Source organism: Phoca vitulina, unplaced genomic scaffold (assembly GCF_004348235.1).
Source record: "Phoca vitulina isolate PV1807 unplaced genomic scaffold, GSC_HSeal_1.0 scaffold6, whole genome shotgun sequence".
Taxonomy (NCBI): domain Eukaryota; kingdom Metazoa; phylum Chordata; class Mammalia; order Carnivora; family Phocidae; genus Phoca; species Phoca vitulina.
The window spans coordinates 18,840,150-18,866,123 of record NW_022589709.1 but is presented as its reverse complement, the minus strand read 5'-3'; the positions used below and the strand labels follow the sequence as shown (position 1 = coordinate 18,866,123).

At 51.9% G+C, this 25,974-nt stretch overlaps 1 protein-coding gene across 2 annotated transcripts in view; it reads right to left on the bottom strand.

Annotated features, from left to right (window-relative positions):
- Positions 1-2,496: 2,496 nt before the first annotated feature.
- CPLX2 (complexin 2) overlaps positions 2,497-25,974 on the bottom strand; it is an 83,286-nt gene continuing 59,808 nt past the window's right edge. The window contains exons 1-4 of one of the 2 annotated variants that reach the window (XM_032403754.1): positions 15,291-15,551; positions 7,947-8,066; positions 7,635-7,810; positions 2,497-6,870 (exon numbers count right to left, since the gene is read on the bottom strand). In XM_032403754.1, the coding sequence (XP_032259645.1) occupies positions 6,673-6,870; positions 7,635-7,810; positions 7,947-7,977 (405 nt within the window). In that variant the 5' untranslated portion in view covers positions 7,978-8,066; positions 15,291-15,551 and the 3' untranslated portion in view covers positions 2,497-6,672. Of the gene's footprint in view, positions 6,871-7,634; positions 7,811-7,946; positions 8,067-15,290; positions 15,552-25,974 lie in introns of those variants that run through there. The other variant, XM_032403753.1, reaches the window with a different exon arrangement.

The following is a 25,974-nucleotide window of genomic DNA, read 5'->3' as shown; positions in this document are numbered from 1 at the left end:
GAAGACCTTCAGGATTGAAAGTGAGAAGATGCTGGCATTTCCCGACTAGGGCACAGGGCCCTGTGGGGGTGCCACTGAGTGGAAAGGAGAGGCAAGGCAGACAGAAGAGAAGCATCTGAGTGTCTGGGACTGGATTATTTACTGAGGGAGGGACCTGGGTCTTGGGAAGACAGTTCCTGGCCTGCTGAAAGAACACACATGGACTTCCAGGGAAGCCCAAATCCCTCATGTTCCATTTCTCTCCAATCTCCAGCCTTGGAAGGCCCACGAGCCCAACTCCTGGCTCTGGGAATAGCCTCTGTCTTGCAGAAGCCCGAGGGGAGCCCACTGTTGGCTCTAATTCTGCTCCGACACACTTCCTCCACCACTTGGGACACTGTGGTAGATGAGGTTTTGTTCTGGCTCCTCTGCTCAACTCCTGCTTCTTTGTAGGGAAGGCGGGGAGTTGCCTCAGCCTCTATGGGGGCAGACCCTAAGATGTCCCCCAGTGATCCCTGCCCTGCTGTTCACATCCATGTGTAACCCTCTCCCTATAGGCGTGGGCAGGGCCTAGGACTTCTAACCAATAGAATATGGCAAAAATGATGGGATGTCACTTCCCCAATCAGGTTACATAACATTGAGGCTTCCGTCTTACCAGCTGGAGCTCTCTGTTGCCTTCGTGGCTTGCACACTTTGATGAAGAAAGCTGCCATGTTGTGGGCTGCCCTAATGGAGGGTCCCACATGGTGAGAAACAAAGGACAGCCTCTGGCCAATAGACAGCCAGGGACTGAGACCCTCAATTCAACAGGAACTAAATCTTGGCAATAATCCCATGACCTTGGAAGTGGTCCTTACTGTCAGTTGAGACCCCAACCCTGGCCTGCACCTTGACTGCAGCTTGGCGAGAGACCCTGAAGCAGAGGGGCCAGCTCAGCTGTGCATGGCCTCCCATGAGAAACTGTGAAATAATAAACATGTGTTGCTTTAAGCCACCAAGTTTGTGGTAATTTGTTATGCAGCAGTGGATAACTAATGCAGCCTCCCATTGCACACTGAACTCCCCTCACTCTAAGAGTCTAGGAGACTACCCTTAGTGCACTAGCCCAGAGTGATGGGCAGATGTGGGAGAAAGGCAGGATGGGTGATGTTAGGGAATAGGAGAGAGAGGGGTCAGGTTCTGCCTCCTCTTCCCCTACTATCCGGTAGGTGCAGAGAGCTAAAGGAAAAGTGACTCTGGCCACCAAGTAGAAGAGAGAGATTGATCACTTGGCCCCTGAGTCAGCATTGGGGTTCCTGAGGACCCACTGCAGGCTAGACTCTGCAGTGGGTGCTGGGAGGTGTTGGGGCACCAGCCAGCACGGCACCTATAGAGCTCCCAAGTTAGAGGGAGACATTGCAGCGACATAAATTACAGTAGAATTTACATTCATTGAATGCTTGGCACGCAGTGCTAAGAGTGTGAGTGCGTGACCCCATTTACTCCTCACAACTGTGGAGGTCAGAACAATTATTATTCCATTTTACTTGCGAGCAAACACTCAGAGGGGTTAAGTGGCTTGTTCAAGATCACTCTGCTGGGTGATAGAACCCACCAGCAAACCCAGTGCTGTCTGAGCACGCAGTTGTGATGCTCCGTGTTGTGAGCACAGCAACAAACTCTGCTATGGGCAGGGGGGTGGGGGCTGTGTCAGGGTGGGCTTCACACAGGAGGTGACATCTTAGCTGGATCTTGAGAAGTTCAAGAAGTATACCAGGGAGGGGGAGGGTACAATCCATTTCAGGCAGAGGGGAAGAATCTATAAACACGACACAGCATGGTATGTGTGAGGGTGGGGGTGCTTGGCTCAGAGTTGGGTGTGGGTCTGACCTGGCAGGTTGGGGTCATATCATACAGGGTCATATCATACATTTTGATGATTTTGATGTTGTCCTATAGGCAGGTGCTTTCCTACAGACCATTGAAGGGTGTTGGGCAAGGGAGTGACATGGTTAAGTTTGTGTTTTGATGAGTCTTCTGGGTGGAGTGGGGAGAGGATGGAGAGAGGGAAGATGTGGAAGCTGGGAGACCAGTGTGTGAGGAATGGGAGTTGCCTAGCCAAGTAGAGAAAAAATGAGGCCCAGCTTAAGGCAGGACAATGGTGGAGGCAGCCAAGGGTGAAAGGGGGGTTCTGGTTTTGTCTTGACTCAACAAGGCCTGGGAAGTGTCTGTGTCCAGGAGCAATGCTGAGTGGCATCCTGTCCCACACATGGCTTGGCAGACATTAGGAACTCCCTCAGTGTTGGTGGGATGGCCAGTGGCAGACCTTGGCCCACCCATGGGAGTTGGCTCCCTGTTGGTATGCCACATCCCGAGGAGCTTTTGGAGAAGGATGGCCAGGGGTGTGGGGTACTGCGACCAGGCTGGGACACCAGCTCCAGGGGTTTTTTGCACAGCTGACTTTGAAGGGCAGGAGGGGAGTGGCCCTGAATCTCTGGGGCCAGCCCTGACTCCGGCCTCAGTTGATTTCTGGGGTCATTTCCAGTGTCCCGGCCAGCAGTGAGGGTAAAATGGAAGACTTTCTGGGGCCTCTTGAGCATTGCAGCTCAGCTCCCTCTCACCTCAGCTGGTACCCCATGTCGCCCTGGTGATGCCAACAGACAGAAGAGGACAGACAGACCAAGAGTTGGCTGTACAAGGTCTTTTCTTTGTTGTCATGGTTGGTTTGGTACATCTTAGCATCTGCGTCATACAAAGGGGGGAGCGACAGCCATGGCTTTTGGTCAGGTTCAGGGGGCATGAGGGGGTGCCCCTCTCCTCCCCCCAGGCACTGACACATTTAAAGAAAGCAGAGCAACAAGGACACAGCACAGTTGTGGGAAAGGGATTCCCCCGCGAGAGCAGGATGGTCATCCTCACCTGGGTCTCACTAGGACCCCCACCCCAGGGCCAGCACAAGCACCTCCCAATCTCTGCCCAGGGAAGAAGGGGGGCAGCAGGAGCAGGGAGGGGAATAGGGGATATGTGGGGGGAGGCATGTCCTCAGGCCTGGGAGACATATGTCACCTGAGCCATCTGATCCCTAGCTGCCTGTCCAGTCAAGGGGGCCTGCAGGACCCTAGGATGGAGCAGCTCTGCCAGCCAGGTGCTGGGGGCTCTCATGGCTGGGGTTCTGCCCATTCTACTCTAGCCAGATCCTATAGGGCAGCTTCTTTGCCCACCAGCTGTCCCACCTGAGAGGGGCCTGGGCTGCTAAAATACATCTGTTCTCTCTCTCCCTGCTACTTCCCTCCCAATCTCTCTCCCTCTCTGTCTCTCACATACACACAAACCCCTACTTAAGAGGGTCTCTTGACTTCCTGCTTGCCTTTGGAGGAGACCCCACACAGTTTTGCCAGTAAGGACACCTTCCAGGAGCTGAGGCTGTCCATGTGTGCAAGTCCTGGCTCACTGCCAGCACCCAGCATGGGTGATCCAGAGAAGCCTTCTCCCTCTTCTCTGCTGGTGAGCTCCCAGACATGCAAGTCTGGCCGTGGCCTTCCCTGGCAACCACGCATGCCCACGTCAGGTGGTGCCCACTCCCTTGCATCTCATTGTTCTCACCATGTACAAATGATTGCTCCTTCTTATTTCCCTAGCTGGAGAGTGTCTCCCTGATACGTTGTAAGTGTGTGCTGAATTCTGGGACTGCTCCTTCCCCGTCCCAGCCTCCTAAGTGTATCACACGCACACTGCCCCATTTATGTGTGGCACACCCATCCCCCTCCCATCCAGTGGGCCACACACACCTCCCACCCCAGGTACCTCATGTGAGCATCCCTTCCCTGCTAGAGCACACCGCACACATATTTTGTTGCCCCTCTCCCTCCACATGAGTATGTTGCACACAGCATCTTCCCTGGGTCACAGGTTAGCTGCTTTCCACAGTCAGGTCTGTATCAGGAATGACAGTCATCATGTCCCCCTGGACCTGACAGTGATCACCTGGCAGCGGTTGGAGGCAGGTATGCCCCATGCTGAAATTCTCCCTTGCTCCCACCTCCAGGAATACCTCTAGTCCTGCTTCTCAGGAGTAGGCCTGAAGAGTCTGGAGGAGTCTAGGCCATGCACCAGACTAATCCAGCCAGCCTGGAGGGTACTCTCATATGGGGAAAACCCTGAGCCTGCTCTGGGGGTGCAGAGGGGCTGTGGAGACCACCAGGGACATCCTCTGAGGGCCCCGGGATATCTTGCATGGCTGGGTTCCTCTGCTCATCTGAAGCTTCCTGAGCCTTGGTCTCTCCTGCCCATCTGGCACTCTCTGTGCCCTGGCACTACCTTTGAGATCTGTGGGCCCCTGTCAAGGGGGAGACCTTTTTGAACACTTGGGATCCACATCTGTGTCTGGGTGGGGCTCACACACAGGGTCTGGGGAGGCCTGGGGCCCCTGGCCTGGGCCCTGCCTGTCTCTATCCCAGGACCCCAGGGCTTTAGAGAATGACCATCCTGCCCAGGAAAAGAGACACAGACAAGCAGACAATAGGGGTGCGAGGTGGCTCCCCATCACAGACACAGGCACAGACACAGGCCCCCTGGGTGGGGGGCAGGACACAGGGGCATAGGGGAGGGGGCGGGGGCGGGGGAGAAGGGCAAATCCAGGGAGCTGGAGCTGCTGAAGCCCTGCTCCCTAGAGAAGGGACAGACCAGGGGATTTTTCTGGTTCCCTAAACATATGGATTGTTTTGTCTCGTCTTTAAAGTATTGCAGTCTAACTGATATGGCTTTAACTATTGGAAACGGACAGAGAAGACACATGTCTCTCTCTGAAATAAAAGCATAAATCCACTAAAATGGAAAACCTGCAGAATGCAAACTGGGGTCAATGGGGCAGGAGCTTCGGGAGCAGGCAAGTCGCCCCCTCCCTGGGCCCTGCTTTTGGGGTAGGCCCTGGTGGGGGCCCAACATGGCTTCTCGGGGCACTGCCAGGGTCAGTCACAGTGGGCTTCTGAGGACCTCAGGCAGGAACCCCCTAAGGGCGGGAGGACTCTAGGCCAAGGACAAGGTCTCCTGTTGGATGTGGCCACCCGGGACCAATGGCTTTGGGGCCGACGGGGGCATCTCACCTAGTTTGTTCTCCCCAAGCACACATCCTGCACACAGCTGCCTATTCAGAGCCACGCACATGCGCACAACAGTCTCAGCACCTCTGACGCTCTCTCACACACACACTTCCACCACATCTAACACAGCCTTCTCTCCAGACACACATGCCATTTTGAAAACACAGGCAGACACAAGCTGTGTGTGCAAACTCTACCACACGTACAAGATGGCTAGAAAACAGATACGACACGATCTCAATTCATACGCACCCCCTCAAACAAGTGCACATACACAAGGCTGCCTACCATACCCGATCTCTATCTAACACGGGGGTGTGATGAACATACACACACAATCTCAAGACATACTTGCACTCTAACGACACACCTATAGGTGGTCTTTGGACACACCACTGCTGATGCCGTCCTTGCCACACACACTCGTGCGTGCATGGACACACACTTTCCTCTCTCATTTGCTCCATGGCCCCCCAGTTCTACACAACTGACTGAGCAGGAGGCCTTGACAGTTTGGGGTTGGGGGGGAGCAAATGTCATTTTCACACATCCCAGAGGAGAGTTTGTTCTTGGCCAATGAGATGAATGGACAGATGCCTTCTGTCAAGTGGGAACTGGCTTCTTCCCAAAGCCTTGGGGCTTTGGCCAGGAAGGGTCCTCCTGGGGACCATGGGGCCCTGGAAGCACATGGTCATGATGGGGTAGGAAAGAGGGGTGGATAGAATGGGGGCAGCTTGGCTGTACCAATGGTGGTCCCGTGGCACAGGCCATCACTGCCCAATGGCTCCAAGTGTTTTCTGGGGAGGCCTGGGGAGCCCCTTGGCTGGGCACACTGGGCCCGGCCTGGCAGTGGGGCCCCAGGACCCAAGTGGAGGAGGGGGAAATAAGGGGCTGCTCTACCCTGGGGCCTCTCCACAGATTAAAGTCCAAAGTGGATCCATTTGGAGGGACTGGCTTGGCAGGGCCTATGCCTCTTCAGGTGGGCGTTGGGAGAGGAGTGCTCCTGGGCTGGGTGCCATCTCAGGGGGAGGGAAGAAGGAGAGCCCCAGCCTCCTGCCCAGACCTAGGCCTGGCCAGAATACAGCAGGGGCCTCTCAGGCGGGGCCCTCACAGGGCAGGCTTACCCTGACTCCCTTCCTCAGAGCCAGGCCACTCAATGCCCCTGCCCTGACCTGGAGGCCCACTGTGGGTCAGAGGCCAAAGGTCGACATGCTGGGCAGGGCTGGAATGTGTCATTACTTTGGCTGGCTGGGGACAATGGTCCTCCTGGCAGTGGGGTGCATGAAGGAATGTATGGGGGTTACCACACTAGCATAGAACTTAGGCTTCTGGAGGGGGCCCTCAGTGCCCCTGGCACTGGGTTCAATGCCCCCTTCTGGGGGGAAGCTGCCTTCCCTTTTTCAAGCAACTTGAAGTGAGGTGGGGGCTGGATACCCTGGGAAGAAGGGGGTGTGAGGGAGTGCTGAGAGGGAGGAGTCCCTGGCCAGGGAAAGGGGGGTAGAGGTCAACTGAGGTTTTCCCCTTCAGAACTGAGACTTAACTGAATAAAAGGAAAAGAACCAAAAAAAAAAAAAAAGGAACAAGTGGAGTGGGAACAGGGCAGGAGGGCCGGTTACTTCTTGAACATGTCCTGCAGTGGCCCCGGGAGGTATTTGAGCACCGTGTCCAGGATGCTCTCCTCCTCTTCCTCCTCCTCGTCCCCGCAGCCTGCAGGGATGGCCTTCTTGGGCCGGGTCAGGCTCCCCTCGCACGGCTGCTCCAGGGCTGCCTTCTCCTCTGCCTCCTTCTCTTCCTTCTTCTTCAGCCCGTACTGGGGAGGAGGAGAGCAGAAATGAGCACGAATGGGGCAAGGAGAGAGCTGGGTGGGTCTCAAGGTCATGCAGGCTCAGCTGGGGCACTCATGGAAACTCCCCAAGCCTCAGTCCTCTCATCTATAAAATAGGGATAAGGATGCCTTCCTTATGGGATTGTGCCTGTCCTTAACAGGTGCCCCATAAGAGTCTGTGCATGGGGTTTCTTTTAAAATTAATACCTGCCCGTAATAACTTCTCTGCTCTTCTGAAATCCCCCAAGATTTGACATCTGAAAGTCCTCCCCTATGTTGGGATGACAAAACTTGATTTGAGTTAATGGGAGGCTACTTAATAGCCTTGATTTTTTGCAGTGGCGAGACTAGACATGTACTGAACTGTTTGGCCTAGGGTGGCAGCTTCAGACCCATTGAGAGTGACATGTAACCATAACAGGTGCTCAGGGCACTACGGTACTTTCCTAAAATTCCCAAATTCTGGATTGCAAACATTTGGTCTCCACTGTCTTAGGTACAAGATTGTGGACCATAGCAGCAAACCTTAGGGAGCACTTCTCATGTGCATTATCTTATTTAATCCCCATAACGCTCTTTTGAGGGAGCTGTTCCAGTGACACTCGCTGTACCCTATGAGGAGAGTGGTGCTCAGAGAGAGCTAGGTCTAAAGCGAGAGGAGGGATTCAGGGGAGCCCGAGGCCGGGTTTTGGGGGGTACCGGCTTGACCTCGGTGCCTTCTACTCTCTGGGCAGTTGGGAGGTGCTGACCTTGTCTCGGATCTGCTGCCGGACCTTCTCGCGCTCAGCCTCCATGCGCGCATGCTTGGCCTTACGCTCCTCCTCCTGCTGCCGCAGAGCCTCCTGTCGCTCCTCCTCCTTCTTCTGCGCGTCTGGGTCCTTCTCCTCCTCTCCCCCCAGCATCTTCCCCATATCCTTGGTGGCCCCTACAGTGGATGGGTTGGGGAGGGGGGGTCAGGGGGGGACAGGGCTAGGGATACAGGGGCCTGGTGCTCTGCGGACCCCTCCCACCTGGGTTGGGACCCAGGTTGGGGAGTGAGGGGTGCTGGGCTCGGGCCTCACCTCCAAGGGCCTGCTTCATGACGAAGTCCATGATGCCAGCTCCAGTTAGCGTGCCCTAGCCCGCAGCCGAGTTTGCATGCAGGGCTCCTGGCAAGGCCTGGCTCAGAGAGATGTGTCAACCTGCAAAATGGAGTCGGGGATCAGACGTGAGAGGCCTCTGCACAGATAGATGGCAGCCTCGCCCTGGTTCAGGCCCCAGGCCCCGTCAGCTAAAGCCAAGACCCAATGCCCTGGCGCCCATGGAAAGGAGGTGGAAAGGGGTAATTTCCTGAGGGCTTGTTGTAGGCCAGGCACATATGTGTGGTCATATATCTCCAGATTCCGATTGTAAAACGTTCATCTTGACCATATTGCTTTAATTTGGTTGAAGCCAAGAGTGCTAGAAAGAACTCAGGCATGCTAGAAAGAACCTGGAATTTGGAGTCAGGCAGACAGACCTGGGTTCTCATGCCTCCCTCATTCCTTATTTGCCATGTGACATTCGGCCCGTTACTGAACCCCCTTTGAGCCCCAGTTTCCTCGACTATATGAAAGAGTGGCAGTGCCTCTTTTCCCAAGGCTACTGTGGACACTGGGGACAATTTCAGCCTGGGCCCCACTGGGTCAACCCCGAGATGGGATGAGCACACTTAGGGCCCCAGCCAATCAGAGGCCCATTAAAAAAAAAAAAAACAGTCAGCTTGGATGAACATATCCAGACTTCTGAAATTAGACAAATGTAGAAATAAGTTATTTTTATTGCAACAAACATGTAAGTTTTTGTGTTTTATAGCTTCATATTGGTTTTTATTTTGAATTACACATGGGGGGCTTGGAGACATGATAATCTTCTTGGGGCTTAGGGCCTTTAAAGTACCAAGCATGGGCCTTGTAAGCACTCAGCTTATGTTAGTCCTCCCCTTCTCTCTCAGTTACCTTCAGTTTTTATTATATTTTTTTATTGTTTTCTTTTTTTGGCCTCAGAAGGTTTTCTCCAAATAAAATCTGTTTTGTTTTTTTTTTTTAAGATTTTATTTATTTGCGAGAGAGAGAATGAGAGACAGAGAGCATGAGAGGGAAGAGGGTCAGAGGGAGAAGCAGACTCCTTGCTGAGCAGGGAGCCTGATGTGGGACTCGATCCCAGGACTCCAGGATCATGACCTGAGCCGAAGGCAGTCGCTTAACCAACTGAGCCACCCAGGTGCCCTCTCCAAATAAAATCTTAATGGGAATCTCAATATGCAAAATACGTAGAAGTGGAAGTATTCCAGTGTTAGTGGGGAGGGGTAGAGAGCTTGGAGCTTCCATCCACTGTTGACCTCCTTCTACCTTGTTCCCCCCACATCCCTGAGAATTTGAACCCTGATATAACTCTTAGATTTCCTTTCTGCTTTCACCATTCAGTTTCACTGGTTTTTCTCATAGACAAATCCATTACAAATCCCCTTTTGGGTATGGATGGGAACATGCATGAGCTATCCAAAATGTGATGTAGTCACCTGGGGCCAGGCCTCCCCCCGCCCCCCTCCCCCCACCGGGCCCGTCAGCCCACACAGCCTTGGGGTTTTTATGATTTGCTAGGAGGAAAAAGGGAAATGGCGGCAGAGAAGCAGGCTGGATATCACAACCAGGTTGAGTTCAAGGTCACTGGCTGTTGGTTGATGATGGATTTTCCTCATTTCTTTCAAAATGAGAAAACATATCAGCAGACTGAGATCTTTCTATCAAATGGGGCCCAAGAGTTTATTTGAGGACTTCTACGTGATCATACCACCTGACAGGTTGTTTGGAGGAGGGCAAATCATAATGGAGTAGAAAAACATCGCCAGGGGCTTTAGCATCAGACACACGTGGTTAGAAGTCCAGGCTCCAATACTCCCTGCCTGTGGCCCCCTGGGAAAGCAGTGTGCTCCTTGCCAGTGAGAGGAGTATTAAGCCTACCCTTGTACTGATGCTCGAAGAAGAGGAGGTACTGGTCAAGTGCCTGGTGTGTAGCAGCTGCTCGTTAATGTTGGCCATTGCTGACTGCATATTTGTAAGGACATGCAAAAAAGGAGCAGGATTTCCAGGAAATGCAAGAGAACCCACCCTGACCCAGAATTCTGAGTTTGAAGGCAGCTCAGCTCAGTCAATTAAGATGTTTTCACTTGACTCAAAAACATTGCGAAGAGACTACATTTCTAAGAACAGGAAATGAACAATTTAATAATCAAATGATTTCAGGAACTATTGGGTTCCTCCTCTGTGTTTCCATGCAGCTCAAGGAATTGGCAGGTGGTGCTGGAGGACACAGGACTCTAATTTGAGATGTCTCAAATTGGTCCACAGGGCACCTGGGCTTTAGGTCCAGCCTCATCCCTAACTTGCTGCTCTGGCAAGTCTCTCTCCTGGACCAGATGATCTTCTGGGTCCTCTTCCCAGTGGTTCTGTTGGAGCAGTTCTGCAGCATTTGAACTGCCGGCCAGCCCCTTGTATCCTCAAATCCTTCTCCTGTCTTGGTTCTGTGACTCAGTTCTTTCCTCTCCCCCATCTCCTACCGTACTCTCTCCTCTCCTACTGCTCCCTCTCCCCTCCCCACCCCAGTTTTGCTGCCTCCTCTTGTTCCTTTCCTTTCTTCAGTAAGTGTGTTCCCTAGGACTCTGACTTTAGCCTGTGCCTCTTTTTCCTCTCTAATGTTTCCCTGGGGGAACTCATCCTTTCTTGGGCTTTAATGATACCTAGACATCTTCTGTGGGCTCTCAGACCCCTATATTCATTTACCCAACAAGTTTCAATTGAGCACCTACTATGTACCAGGCAATGTGTTAGGCACTGGGGTATAACAGTGAACAAGACAGACAAAATCCTGCCCTCATGCAGATTATATTCTGGAGTGTGTGTGGTGTGAGTGAGTGAGTGTGTGTGTGTGTGTGTGTGTGTGTGTAGGGAAATAGGCAATAAATGAGTCAAGAAATACGCTTGCCTTCCTCTTGAACACCTCCCTCTGGGTATCCCATGGCACCATTCAAAATCAACATGCCATCTCTCTATCACCACACCATCTCCTTCTCTGAACTCTTCTGCTTCTAAGCATTCATTCAGCAAACACTGATTACTACCCCTCCCCACCCCCCAATCTGCAAAGTACATCTACTCAGTTGAGGGCTGAGTCTTCTGGATACTTATATCCTTGTTGCTCTAGGTGCCCCCCTTGTTGAAGCCTGCTGGGATTATTTAGCAGCTTCTTGGGTCCACCCCCAGAGTCCTACTGCCCACTCCCAGTGTGGCTCTCTCAGCTCTCCAGTAATTTCTTGTTCATCCTGTTGAGGCTTCCCTAACCAATTTCTCAAGGCCCAGTGTCATCCTACCCTATCCCCTTCAACAGGTGACTTTCCTCCCAGTTAATGTGGTGCATTGGAAGGCTTGTGGGCTCTGAGTCAGGCATACCTGACTCTGATCCTGAATCTGCTACTTTTTAGCTCTGTGATGGTGAGTAATTGACTTAACCTCTCTCCCTTATACAGTGAGGATTACAATACCACTTTGAAAGGTTAGGAATACTGTATGCAATGTGTTTGGCACATGGGGGGGCTCAGTAAATGGTGACTATTATCATTATCAAAATGATTGATGCCAGCTGGTATGAGCTCCTGCAACTTTCCTTCCTAGCGTCTGAAGACGAGGTCCCCCTCCTTCCTCCTGAAGTTAATCTATCTGCCTGTGCTGCAGATCTTCTCTCTTTACACCTCCTCCTAGAGCCTTTCATGCTCCCTCTTCCTCACATCCTCAGTCTCTTCTCTATAGGTCTCTTTATCCCCTTTCTTCTCTAGCTCCTGCTCTGAACCACCTTTCCCTTCATCTCTGCCCTCTACCTTTGTGATGAAGGGGTCTCCAGTTGGTGTCTCCACTCCTTCACCACTGGGTCAGCCCTGCGGCTCTGTGAGGCAGAGATCTGCTGCCTCTGCACTGCCACCAAAATTGCCCTCATCAGAGTCACCAGAGGCCTCCCAGATGCCAGACCCTGGAGTGTTTTCACAGCTCTCCAGCTCTCCCATCCTTCTGTAGCCTCAGATGTTGATGATGGCCCTATTCTCTTCCCATCCCTCTATTTTTCATCCCTCTTCCTGGATTTTCTGAATCCTGTGAGAGAGTACTCCTGTGGTCTTCAGATTCCTTCTCAGACAAGTCTTCTGTCTCTCCTTTGCTGACTTCTTTCCTTTAAAATGTAGATGTTCCCCAAGCAATCTCTCTCCCTCTTGCCCCTCCTGCTGTCCCTCCTTCCCCCACTCTCTCGCTTGGGAATATCACCTAATCCTATTGATTTATGCCCTTTTTAATTCACAGACACCCCCCCCCCCCAACTTGCACATTTAACTCTCTGCTGGATATTGTCACATGGATAATCTCAGATTCAATCTGCCCAACGATCAGTCTCACCCTTGTTTCCCTCACCCAACCGTTGGTCTTTTCTTCTAGTGTGCCTTGTTCCAATCACCTCAGCTGAAAACTCTGGAGTCAGTGATTTCTTTATTTACTCACTCACTCACTCACTCACACTACCAATATTCTTTGAGCATCTACTCTGCCAGGTACTGTTCTGGATGCTGGGCTGTGGCAGGGAACAAGGGAGTCACATTTGCTCTCACAGCATTCAATTAGCTGGGAAGATAGACATTGGACAAAAGACCACACAAGGAATTGGTGAGTTAAAACTGAGGTGGGGTGCTGAGAGAGAAGTCCGGAGGCTGTAGCTTTATGGTGCATCCTACATCCACACCCTCTTCTCCTATGGCTGCTAATGTTCTGGTTCAGGGCCTCGAGGTTCTGGATTTGTGCATAACCTCTACCTCTGTCCTTCCCTCAGCTCTCATCCATCCTCCACGTGGCTGTCCAATTAATCTTCCTAACGGGCAGATCTGCTCATCACACACACCCTGCAATGGCTCCCCATGGCCTTGTTAAACTGACCACAGTCCTTGTGCTGACCTTCAAGTCCTGCACAGTCTAGCACCTGCCTGCCTTGCCATTCCTTCCCCATCCCTCGCATGTGGCTCTGCTTCAGCTATCCCCCAACACATTCTATTCAAAAACCACTGGGCATTTGTTCATGCTGTTTTTACAGGCTGAGAGCCTCTTCACCTCCTCTCTGCCAGTTCAGATCCTAGCTTCACTACTTACCAAGTGACCTTGACCAAGTGGTTTAATCTTTTCTCATCTGTAAAATGGAGACAATAATACCTATGTCCGAGGCATGAGGTGAGCATTAAATGAGATAATACAAATAAAGTGCTCAGCCTAGTGTTTGGCACGTAGTAGGTGCTCAGTACATATTAGCTGTCGTCATCATCACTGTCAGCAGCAGCAGCAGCAATATTAATTTTCAAAGCTCCCTCTCAAACATCACTCCCTCTATGAAATATCCCGGATCTCCTGGGTGAGATGTGATGATGTCTTCCTCTTCTGAGACCCACGGTACTTTCTAGGGCAGCCTTGCCTGCCTCCAGCTCAGGTGCTCTGTCCAGCTATGTGTCTTTCCCTTCCTGATCACTCTGAGCTCCTTTCAGGGGAGGGCCTATATCTTGTTCATTTCCCTTATCCCAGAGCCTATAACATCTCCTGGTTCATGGTAGAGCCTTATGACATATTTGTTGGGTTGAATTTAATGTGTATCAGCAAGTATGTGAGTATACGCATTCAGAGTATGATCCTGCGTGTCTAACTCTGAACTTAGGCATCGTGTGAGTCTGCGTGAGCGTGTGTGCAGGCGTGTGTGTAGATATTTTGCCATATGCCTGTAGGAATGCTGAGGTCGGGCAGGTTGCATGCAGTTGAGAATTTTGGACAGACCGCCAGGAGGCGCTCCTCAGCGGTTCTGCGGGAAACCTTGGTTTATCCCTGCGCGGGAAGGGTGGTGGTGGTGGTGGTGGTTGTGGGGTGGTGGTGGTGGTGGTGGTGGTGGTGGTGGTTGTGATGCTGGCCTGGGGGAGGGGAGACAAAAAGGGGGAGAGGGAGGGGTGCTGCTGCAGCACGTTTCCGTGCCTTTAGAGCATCCAGGACCTAGGACACATCTTCAGCTTTCCCTTCCGGACTTCCTCCAGCCTGTCCCAGCCCGAAGGCAGCGGAGGTACCTCTTCAGGCTTGGCCTTCTGAGCCCCAAGCGGTTTCGGGACTGGGCCCCGCCATCCGACAAGCAGATTCGGGCACCTGCAGTGTTTGTCCTTGTGGCTGTTTTTCTGTTCTTATGGCTCAAGTCCAGGCTATATTCACCGCAACTCAATCCAACACTCATCTGCTTTTCACAGGGGACCCTAAGGCTAATGGCGGTGGCAGAGACAGGGGATGTCCCTTTATCCCCCGCCCCACCCCCACTCTACGCCCCTGGAAAGGAGAAGCACTGGGGGAGGGGAAGGGGCAGTGGAAGATGGGAGGGGGTAGGGAACGGGCTCCCTCCGAAAAGCGAAAGTGGCGGGGGCTTCGCGGTTCCCCCGCAGTAGAGGATAAGAATCCTGGGGACCCTCTCCCGGTCCCCTTCGGAGACCAGCACAGCCAGCAGCTCTGCCCCGGAGCTCCCGGTTGGCCACTGAGAGCGCCCCTCCCCCAACACACAAAGCTCCAACCCCAAGACACAGCCAGGTATCAAACTTTGATGGGGGAGGGGGCAGAGTGGGGCCCGCGAGGGCCTTAGATGGGACGGTAACTAATGACCCTAGGCAGAGAACGTGCGCTGACCAAACCTTGGCTGCTCCTCCTCCGAGGACAAATAGTCCCCTTGGTCCCTCACCTCCAATCGACGTTTTAGGCTTTCCTCCCCTCCACCTTCGGCCGGTCCTCCCCCCTCCCGGCGCCCTCTGACTCACTCCGGGAGCCGGAACCCCTTCGGGGGCGGCTCCCTCCTCCCGCGCGAAGAGGGCTCTGGAGGGTTCCAGGTTAACCACAGCCTGAAGTAGCTTAGATCGACGTCCCCCCCCATCCCCAACCCCTGAGCTCGAAGTTGTTCTCTAGGTTCAGACTTGAGTCTCCTGCCGCCCTCGAGGCGGTCCTGGCTCCCCGGGAGCCGGGCTGTTTCGGGCTTCTGCCCGGAGGTCTCCGGGTCAGGGGGTCCCACGCCCCCTTTCCAGTTTGCTCCGGCTTCACTCCCTTCCCTCCGCCCGCTCGTTTTCACCCTCGCGGGGAGCTGTCCTTTCAGCACCACGGCGAGCGCGCCCAGGAAAGTCCCAGATGCTGCCGCGCAGCCGCCCTTTCCGGCTCCCGGCCAGTCTTGGGGAGCTGTCCCCTCGAAAGCCGTACTCCCCAGCCTCCCAGGCTGCCCTGCAGCCTCACAGCGAGAGCCGGGACCCTGTTGTCCACAGCCCGACTCCGCCCTCCCGGCCCGTGGTCAGCACCGACCTGGCGGTCCACGAAACCGTCTGAGCCACTGCAGGGCTCCGGGCGTACTCAGCGAGGCGGTTCCTTCTGCTATTCCAGCTTCCGCCGCCGCCTCGTGCAACTCCACCAGGCGAGCTGGGGCCGTGGCTGCTGCCGCGGGCGGCTGCCGGAGGCGCCCTCCAATCACGCCCCTCAGCCAGGCCCTGACGTGCTACCGCTCCCCTTCCAGATGGGAAATTCAAATCTCTCTCTCTCTCTCTCTCTCTCTCTCTCCCTCTCTCCCCCTCTCCCTCTCTCCCTCTCTCCCTCTCCCTCCCTCTCTCTCTCTCTCTCCCCCTGTGCCTCTCCCTCTCCTTCTCCCTCTTCTTTTCCTCTCCCCCCATCTCCTCCCTCTCTCCTCTCTCTTCCTCCTCCCCCTTCCTCTCCCTTTCCCATTCTTCCTCCTAATCCCCTCTCTTTTCTCTCTCCAGTCCCCTTCCTCCTCCACCTTTTGCTGTCCTCTCCCCACAAGACATCCCCCCCCCCCCCCCCCCCCCCCCCCCCCCCGCCAATCCCCCCCTGCAGCCGCCTGTCCTGGCCAGAGCTCTTAAGACCACAAGCTTGTTGCCTCACTGCACTGAGGGGAGGATGGAGGGCTCTTTAAAGCAAAACTCAAAGATCACCCGTTCAGGAAAGCCCTCCTGCTTCCTCCAGGAAGAATTGGTCACACTCTTCTCGGGATTTCTGCCACCCCTAGACACACCCGTTTCAGAGGCTCTGGTTCCTTTATTTGCTTGTCTCTTGCCTGTGAGCTCCTATAGGACAGGCCACCATCAGATCATCTTTACAGCCCCTCAGCATCATGTCCTGGCACAGGATTACTCAAGAAACACTGATGGATCATGTGGGTAAGGCCCCAGCAGGGGGTAAGGAATCCTTCATGTGGACCCTGAGGAAGGAAACTGCTGCAAAATTCAGTGTAAAATTCACTTGCCAATGCCTTGTAGAGCTGATATCCTGTGAAGAATAAGGAATCCTTTGGCAAACTTTATTCTAGAAGCCTATTTCTTTCTCTTGTATGCCCAGGGAAGAAGAGGGCCCTCCAAGAGGCAGGGCAACATCTGCCCCCATCCCCCAGGACTTTCCTCCTCCTCTCACACTCATTTCTCATTTTATTACTGGCTCCTAATGAGCCTCTCCATTCTGCCTGCCATCTTTTGGCTCTAAAATGCTTCCTTTAATCCAGACCAATGTGTAAGAAAATGGCTTAGGAGAGGAGGGGCCTTGCATCAGGCCTTTGAAAGATTTGCAGGAGTTCATGCATCAATCAGGGTTATGTCAGAGTGGAGATGACTTCTGCCTCTGTAAGGGGATGGCTTCCTTCCAAGGAGGGGGCAGCAAGAACTGCAGAGGTACAGGATTTCGGGGAGGAAGGAGGTATGATTTTGTTCCAAAAGGAGGGGACTGTTCCTTTGCACAAATTCACAGCAGAAACCTTAAAGCGAGGGACCTCCACAGGTCAGAGGCCATTGGTAGAACCACCCTCCTCGCCTGTAGAGTCCTCTTCTGCGGCTCATCTCTGTTCTCCCCTTACAGGCTATGGGGTTTGGTATAGGGAAGGCCCTTCATTTATGGCTGAGTTCTGTTTAACACTGTGTTGGTCCATCAGCATGCTTATTTTTTATTTTTCTTTCCTTTCCTGAGGCAGACACTAATGGAGGAGGGGCAGAGGGGAGGCTGTTTGATTAGAGTGACTTAGACTTGCCACTAATGCCTGAGGGGAGTTCTGGACAGGGAGATCTGACATCATGCCATTTCAAGACTCACAGTCCTCCTCCTCTCTCTCCTTCTCCCTCCTTTCTCCCTGTTCTTCTAGAACAGAAGCTCAGTGAATGGGACCTGGCTGGCAGCACTCTAGTTACAATTGGGGTTTTTCCACAATGGGCTTTATCTTTAACGTAGACATCAACCAAGCTGGGCTAAAAATCCAACTCTCCTTCAGAAAAAAAACTGAGCTCATTTCTGGACACTGTACTTTAAGATGGACTTAATAAACTTGTGTATGTTTAGGAGAGAAAGGGTAGTTTGGTGGTGGGGGTCTGGAAATCAGATCAAATGAGGGAGAGTTGAAGGATTTGAAGATGTTTCACCTGGAGGAGAAGATGCTAAAGGGCAAGTCTTGCTCAGTTTGTAATTCCAATACTTAGCATGGTGCCTGGCAGAGTTGGTGCTAAGGAAATGCTTGTTGTATGAATGAATGACCACTGCAGGGAAAGAGGGGTACTATTGTTTTTACCAGTCCTGAAGACAGAATTAGAGCAAAGGCGGAAAGGTAAAGGGAGGCAGTCAGAAGCTCTACGAGAAAGAATCTTCTGTCAGTTGGAGCTGTCCAGCCATAGCATGGACTGCCTCATATTCGAGAGTGAGTTCCCCATTCCCTGGAAAATGACAGTTGGGTGGCAGGTGACAGCTAATGCCCCCTTTGAACTCAAGCTTCTGTGAGCCTATAAAAAATCGTATGAGCTGACATGAATCATGTCTAGCTGCAGAAAATCTTACTGGCTCAGTCAAGCCTTGTTGGCTTCATCCTGTTGAATGATTAGGGGTAAATCAGGGCACTGTAGCCACTGATGCTTTCCATTGAAGAAAGATGATGGAGACCTGAGTACTTGCTCCCTGTTCACTCTTGCCAGCCTAGACATAGTTCCTAAATACTGTCCATGTAGAAAAGTCACTAAATATTTTAGCCATTTCCTAATGATTATAATCCTACTAATCATAGCAACCATCAGGCCCCCATTATGTCTCAGGTGCTTAGTTTGGTGCTTTGCATAAATTACATTCTCTCCTTTAGTTCACACAAATCTCTATTTCCAAGACGGGGAAGTCGATCCCCTGGGAGATACAGTGAGTATTTGGCATAGCCAGAATTCCAGCCCAGGCCTGCTTGACGCTGAGCTCCGGGGTCCTTTCACCCCCCTGGGCTGTTTCTCTTCTGACACATCCCACAGCCTATGGAAATTTAACTTTTGCTCTGCAGATTTTTTTTTACGTTGACATTTATCATCTTCCCTGTTCTCCAGTTTCTCACCAAAAAAACCCCCCAAAAAACAAAAAAACCCAAGCCTGTCTTGAATTCACACCCAGATTGGGGTCCTCATGTCATGTGGGTTGTCAGCATCTCCTTTATCTCCTGCATCTCTAATCCAGCCCGCTGTGAGTCCCCCCTCCCCCAGCCAGCCTCAGGTCCTTGCCGAGCCTGCTCTGTAGACAGCTTCTAAGAGTCACCTGGTAAAATATGGATGTGGCTCTGCTAAAGGTGTCTTACCCTGGCTCATACTGAATCTCCACTTCTATTTATAAGCCCTGTGGTCTGGGGCAGGAGGCCAGATTTGAACAGATTTTTAAAATTATACATACATGCCTTGAATGTTCACTAGGAAAGCAATCAAGAGAGCTAATGTCAGTACTTTGTGTGCGGATTGAGGAACAGTGTGTGAAGAATGACAACGGTCAGAGCCCATAAATGCAGTGATCAGTGAGAATGGTGTTTGTCCAAAGGTCAGCCCATTTCTTTACTGCAGTTGTCTCAGTCCAGAGGGCACTCTGGATGCAATGCGGGATGTGAAGAAGAGCCTGCTGGCCGGGCTGGCCTCAGCTGGGAGTTGAGCTGGTGGGTGCAGGGAGGCATCTGAATGCTCCAGATGCTGACTCCACAACCTGCCATTCTAACTTGAGCCTGGAGGGGCAGCGTTGGTCTTGGTTTGAGGGGGTTGCCCGTGTGTCAGATGCAGAAACAGAACTGTGGGGGTGGTGCACAGGGAAGGGCTCCAGGCCACCTTGCTCATCTGATGAGCGCCTCCCTCCTTGTCACTGATAATGGCTAGGGTGCCACGGTCAGGATGTGAGGCCAAGGGCCTGGCCTGTCTCCTTCAACATGGAATGGCAGTGTGAAGGTAAACCCATTGGTGTGTAGTGGTGCATACGTGTGTGTGCCCGCCGGTGTGGGGCCATGCCGGGGGCAGTGGGCGGCATCCACGTGGAGGGACACAGGTGTAGGTCTGTCGCCGTGTGATTCACAGCGTGTGGTGGTGTCTCCCTCCTGTTGGGGAGGGTCTCCGCTGTGAGTGCATCACCAGGTGTAAAGGCAAGTGGGCTGTTGTTACAGTGGAGTATGTTAATGGCATTGTGCGATGGGTTGGGTGTAAGGCAAAGTTACCACGGGCAGCTGGGCAGGTTGTGCAGGGTACAAGCACAGAGGGTGCCACTCACTGTGGCAGCTGCAAAGGCTCTGGACATGTCACCATTTCTGTGTAATGGTGTATGTCTAAGTGTCACTGTCAACGAGAGATGACACAGGGGATAGGGTGCTACCATCGGTATGACACGGGGCCATCATCGGTGGCAAGGGTGAAGGTGTAAGTGTGTCACAGCGGACTGGCACACGTGTCACTGTCATTGTGGGACAGAAGGGGTGTGTATGTGCAGCCAGGAGTGTGTCATCACCACTGTGCAGGCATAAATGTGTCACTGAGTGTGACTGATTCCTCCTTTTCTATTTTTTCCCCCCACCACGGCGGCCCTTGGCAGCCCAACCTACTAGCTTCTGCCCCACCTGGGAAGCTGTATAAACCTTTGGATTCTCCGTTATCCACTTTTGTTTCCCAGAAAGAGGGTTCCAGGCTCCGCATCTGAACCCTGACTCATTGGTGTGGCACAGAGTGTGTGTGTGGGAATCCCCTGAGGAGCCCCTCTCTATCCCAGAGCCCTGCCCCCAACTCAGAGCCCCTCCCCAGCCCAGCATCCTCCTACCAGCTCCTCAGAGGTCCTCTGCTACCCTTCATCCCATCCCCACCCTCCCAGATCCAGGCACTCATTAGCATGTCAAAGCAGTCCTCTTGCAGCCCACGCGGTGTACCCTGGGATATCCCCACACTGTTAGCTCCCTCTCGTCTTGAGCTTTCCTGAAACCTTACATTTTCATGTCTGCCACGCCAGTCTGTAGTTCCCCTACCATCCGGCATAGGGAGGATGTTTTGGTGATAAATCCTTCCTCCCTTGCCTGGTTCTTTTTCGAGCTCTCTGCTGGGGCTTCTGCCTCCTCTTCTCCAATGTAAGCCCTTCCGACTCTCCAGGATGTGGTTGGACCACCCTTTCCATCAGGAATTCTTCCGATGACCCTAGATGCTCATGTCAGCCCAGAGCCAGACACTGCATCCCAGCAAGCCTCCTCATCTGAGTCCTAGCCCTGGACTTGCTCAGACACAATGGGTGGAGCATCAGAGTTTGCCCCGTGTCCTCAAGAGGTCCCCCTTCCAGAATGTCCCTCCATCCTCGTCACACTTGGTCCCCTTTCCCCTCCCCCATGTGAAGCTCATGCTCAGAAAGACAGTTTTTACATCTTAGAATCCTCTCCTTAGGCACATGGAAACAGAATAACAGAGTTCCAGAATACTAGAATCATAAGCAAAGACCTTTTTAGGATAACATTTAGAATCACAGAATCTAGAATGACAGGCTCTCTAAACGTTGTATGTCCAAGAGTGGCCCACTCTTCCTCAGAACCTCCAGGGTGGGAGACTTGTTAAAAAAGATTTTGGGGCCTCTTCCCATGTGGACCAAACCAAAATCTTTGAGATGGGATCCCAGGAATTTGCATCAGTATCAAGCCCCCAGGTGGTTTGGATACACCCACTAGTTGAAAAACCCTTGCCTTGGGCCACTGAAATCTGACACTCATGTGATTCTGGGCTGTGTTCTTATAGAAAAAAAGTACTGAATCATGAAATCATAGAATATTTTAGGATTCACAGAAGCTTAGATTCAACTAATTACACACATTCGCTCACAACTCTAGGATCTTAAATTCCATGAATCTTAACACCTAGGATTAGGGAGTTGGAAGTGACCCTGGAGTGCGATTTTGTTCCTGTTCTAGGAGGAACTTTTCCTTTTCAGCCTCATCACTCCTTTTGGAATGGAAGGCTTTTTCCCCTGTCCCTTGCAGGACTGCCTCCACGGTGTCGCCTACATTTGTGAAGATAAATGTTCTTTCCGTCTTGGTGCAAAGGCAGCTGGTAGAACCCCTGCATTTTTGGGGCGAATGAGTTGGAAATGACTTCTGCTTTCCATTTAGGACCAGCACACCCTGGCCCACAGAACAGATCTTGCTCTTTGATAAAATGAATCTGAGGGAATATTTGAGGAACGTGGACAAGACAACAGAGATTAATAAGCTCCTGGAGCTTCTGGTCAAGGAAATGAAAGAGCGAGAGAACGCCCGCCGAGGAATAGCAGAATGCTATTTTGGAGATTGATGGGCGTGTGTGTGTGTGTGTGTGTGTGTGTGTGTGTGTGTGTGTTTGGAGGCAAGTGGGGTGAAGGGAGGAGATGAAACATGCATAAGAAATCAGCAATGAAATGTAACTTTCTGGTCATCTAACGCAGCGTTCCCAATTTACAAGTGGGGAAACAGAGGCCCAGAAAAGGGAGGGGCCTTTTTTTAATACCACGCAGCTGGTTAAGGAAACTCCTAACTCCGGGGTAAGAATTCCTTCTTAGTCACAACTCAGCATATAGCTCCACACTTCTTAAAACATGTGCGGCATGCCAAGCATTGTTGTAGGGATGTTACGGACGTCAGCCCTCTCAGCTGCGCGACAGCCCTGTGTGGCAGGTATTTTTCACTCAGTCATTCATTCATCAAACATGTGTGGAGAGCCCACGCCACGCCAGGCACTCTCCTAGGCAGACAAAGATGTATAGGAAGTTTCAGAGTTTCTCTTCCCCTCATTAGTCCACAGTGAGAGATGCATATGCTCCATAGAGGGATAGCGCGTGGACCGGTTCACGCACTCAAGATCCTTTCAGATTGGAGCCTCCGATGTGAAGCGCTCAGAAGCAGGGGGGGGAGACATGGCCGCAAACAGTTGACGATAATACAACATGCTAAGTGCTGTCTAAGTGAAGAGGCAGCTCTGGGGAGCAGAATGAAATACACACAGCTTGCAAGCCAGATGGGACTGGAAGCCCAAAGCAGGGAAAGGACAGGGTGGCTGCCTCCTGGGGGGGCCACGTCATCTCGGGCTCCAGCCACCTAGAGATGGGGTTCAAGCTCAGCAGCCCTCTGTCCTGCCCCCACCCCCCAAGCCAGGCGGTGTGACTTTTCTTTGAGACTCAGTTTCCTCCTCAGTGAAAGTGGGGGGATGATCCCGTCCTCCCAGGGCGATTGTGAGGCTCACATAAAGACACCGATTAGGAAACAGCTGCCGAGCCTCAGGTATCATTGATTCTCTTTCTCTCCAGCACCCTAGTAATGTGGGAGTTTCATCTGGCGTTTGGGGCAATGGGACCATTAGACAAGACCTCCCTTTCCTGATCTTGGTCAGAGAACTCTGCTTCACGATTTCCTTGAGTTTGTTTAAGTTGGAATGAGAAAGAACAGAATTTGAAGCTTAGAGGGAAATAGGGGAGCTGTTTCTTCTACCTCTTCACCCCTTCTCTGGGCTTCTTCCCCTCCTGTGCGGCACACCAGGGACCGGGATATGGTGTTCCCAAATGGGAACCGCCTGAGGGAAGTCCAGAGGGGGCTTAGGCTTCAGGCCTAAGAACGGGAGGAATTTTCCACCCACAAATCTAAAAACAGCCGCTCTGTGCCACTCAACCTCCAGTTGTTTCTTTCTGGCAGGAAAACAAAATAAAACGAAACCACCTTTTTATTTGGCAAACAAACAAAGGGTTGGAGACGTCTTGGGCAGATGAAGCCAGGGAAAAGTGGAAAGGGCTGAAAAGGAAGACATTGTCATTCACCACGCCTCTCACCGAAGTAGGTGATTCATAATCTTTATCTGATTTAATCCCCACACCAGCGCCTCCATTACCTTAAATGTCATCACCTCCACTTCGTATTCACATAGGGATATTCAGACTCAGAGAGGTTAAGCACTTTGTTCGAGGTAACACAGCCCAGAAGTAATGGCATCAGCATTTGAGCGTGGTGTGTCTCTGCAGCTGGCCACATTTCCAGAGGGAGATTAAATGGGTTTCTGGGAGCTGAGCCTGGGTGTGTAGCTTCCGGGCAACTGGTCCCAGAGTTTGGGTGACCCTGCTAGGACACCTGTATGAGGACCTTGCCACAGGCTGGTCCTTAATTGGACTGAGGCTGTAGCTCAGGGCCCCTAAATTATGCCCTGTGGATTTATATAAGAAGTCTCCTTCTTTTTTTTTTCTTTCTTTGAAAACTGTATTCTTTTTTTTAAAATTTTTTTATTGTTATGTTAATCCCCATACATTACATCATTAGTTTTAGATATAGTGTTCCATGATTCATTGTTTGTGCATAACACCCAGTGCTCCATGCAGAACGTGCCCTCCTCAATACCCATCACCAGGCTAACCCATCCTCCCACCCCCCTCCCCTCTAGAACCCTCAGTTTGTTTTTCAGAGTCCATCGTCTCTCATGGTTCAAGAAGTCTCCTTCTGTGGCAGCCCTTTGCTCACTCTGCTCAGTTTGGTGCAGTCTAGCTCTTAACACCAGCTGTGTAACCACTGCTCCTGCCTTCAGACTGACTTTCTAATTGGAATTCCAGATCTGAAGGAGAATCATAGCTGTCTAAAACCTGGGTCTGACTATATCACTCCCATGCTTAAAACACGTGATGGTCACAGCTTATTTTGCCACCTAGCACCCACTCCTCCCTCATGTGGCACCAGCTTTGGAAGAGCCAAGGTGTGTATTTCATTTGAACCTAGGGGCTGATCACATGACCTGGACTGAGCCAATCAGCAGATCAGTTCGGCAATAGGCACAGGGCCAAAGTCAGATCAGTCCCGGCCAGAGACACTCGATTCTGGGACTTTGCTTGAGCTAAGGGAAATGGACTCTCCTTTGAGGTCCACTGTGATGTGAACTGAGGTTCTTAGGAGCTACTGCATGGAGCCTCAGAATGGGGACCAGCTTAGAGCCAGCAGGGTCCAGAAAAAGAGAGCGGGGAATCTTAGCCTGGTGGCATCGTTTACACCTTGGATCAAGCTGTGCCTGCAGCTCTCCTAGGTCTGGTCATTTTTATAAGCCAATAACTACCCCTTCCCCTTTGTTCTTGTTAAAGCAACCAAAAGGATCTTAATTACTTTTGATGCAAAAATCCTTTGATGTCTTCTTGTTGCCTTCAGGAGAAAGTTCAAATCCTTTAAATTGGCTTTTAAGTAGATGCTTAAATAGATTGGCTTTTAGGGTCCTCCATGATCCGACCCTGACCTCTGTCTCCAGCCACCTGTGTTCCATGTTGCTCCTGGGCATGCTGTCACCTGGTGTTTCTGAGCATTTGCGCATGCTGTTTGCTCCTGGAGGAATAGCCTTGTCTGCTGTGTTCACTTGGTAAGCCTCTATGTTGCCTATCATGGCTCAGCTAATGCATAAAGAAATCCCTCCTGGGACACAGGATTGAAACAGAGGCTTCCTGCGTGCTCCCACGTGGACCTTTACCTTGTAGCACCAACGAAACTCAACTTGGCACTTAAGGTTGGTTTCCTTGTCTGACTTCCTCCCTAGATTATGGTCTCTTTGAGGATGGAGACTCCTTGAGGATGAGGGATGCATTCACTCAGCAAATACGTAGTGAGCATCTACTACATGCCAGAGACCCCTCTAGGTGCTGGGGAAACAACAGTGAAAAAAATATACAAATTTCCATCTCTTGTCTGGCAGGGGAAGCAGAGGCTGATTGAGGAACCCACATGGGGTCCGGGTCATTTCAGAGAGTGGTAGGCCTATGACATAATTAGACAAGGGGATGCCTGCTTCCTGTCTCTGGGCCTGGAGCCTCGAGGAGGGCCAGGCTCAAAACAGGCCCTCAGGAAATGACCATTTAATGAATGAATAAGGAACATCCCCAGACACCCCTGGTACCCCTCAGCCTTTCTTTATGACTCTACCAGTAACTCCGGACTCTATCAGAACCTCTTTGATAGTCATTTATTGCCTGTTTGCAGCCTACACCCCCTCTTGGGGTATAGTTATATAAATGACATTTTTTAAATGTGTACGACACTCACCTTTCCTGATGGGAGTTGAACAAGAGCCACGTTCTCTTTGACTTTATGGTGCGGCTCCATCCCTGCCTTGGTCCAGCATCGGAAAGCTGTATGCTCCTCTGCCTGACTTTGATCAAGGCTCCTTGTCTGTCTCCTCCACAGGCCTGTTGCCAGCCCTTTGATCATCTCTGTGACTCTCTTCTGGGCTTTATCTGGCTCCATTAAGACGATGAAGCTTCATCCTGCTTGTGTCGCTCCCATGCTCAAAAGCTTTCGATGACTCACTATTACCTACGGCATCAAGTCCAGACCCATGAGGGCTTCCCTTGATCTGACTTCCGCCTCCTTGGCAACCTGTTTACCACCACTGCTCTCCTACATAGTGCTCATTGCTACAGAGCACTCGGCACCTCTGATGTTCATTTTATTCCTCTATCAATTTACACATCCTTGGTTGTCTCCTTGCACTGGATCGTAAACTGTTTGAGGGCAAAGATCATGTCTTGCTCATCCCCGAGTCACCAACATCAAACCCAAAGCCTTCTCCATTATGAACGCTCCACCAATCTTGCCAGAGGTGAAATCTGTACATGGCATGGCCCTACCTGCTGGCAGTTGAAATGGCTTGTCCTGGCCCATGAGTCTTGAGGTCCCCCTCTCAGGGGCAGACTTAGTCTCCTTATTGGGCTAGAG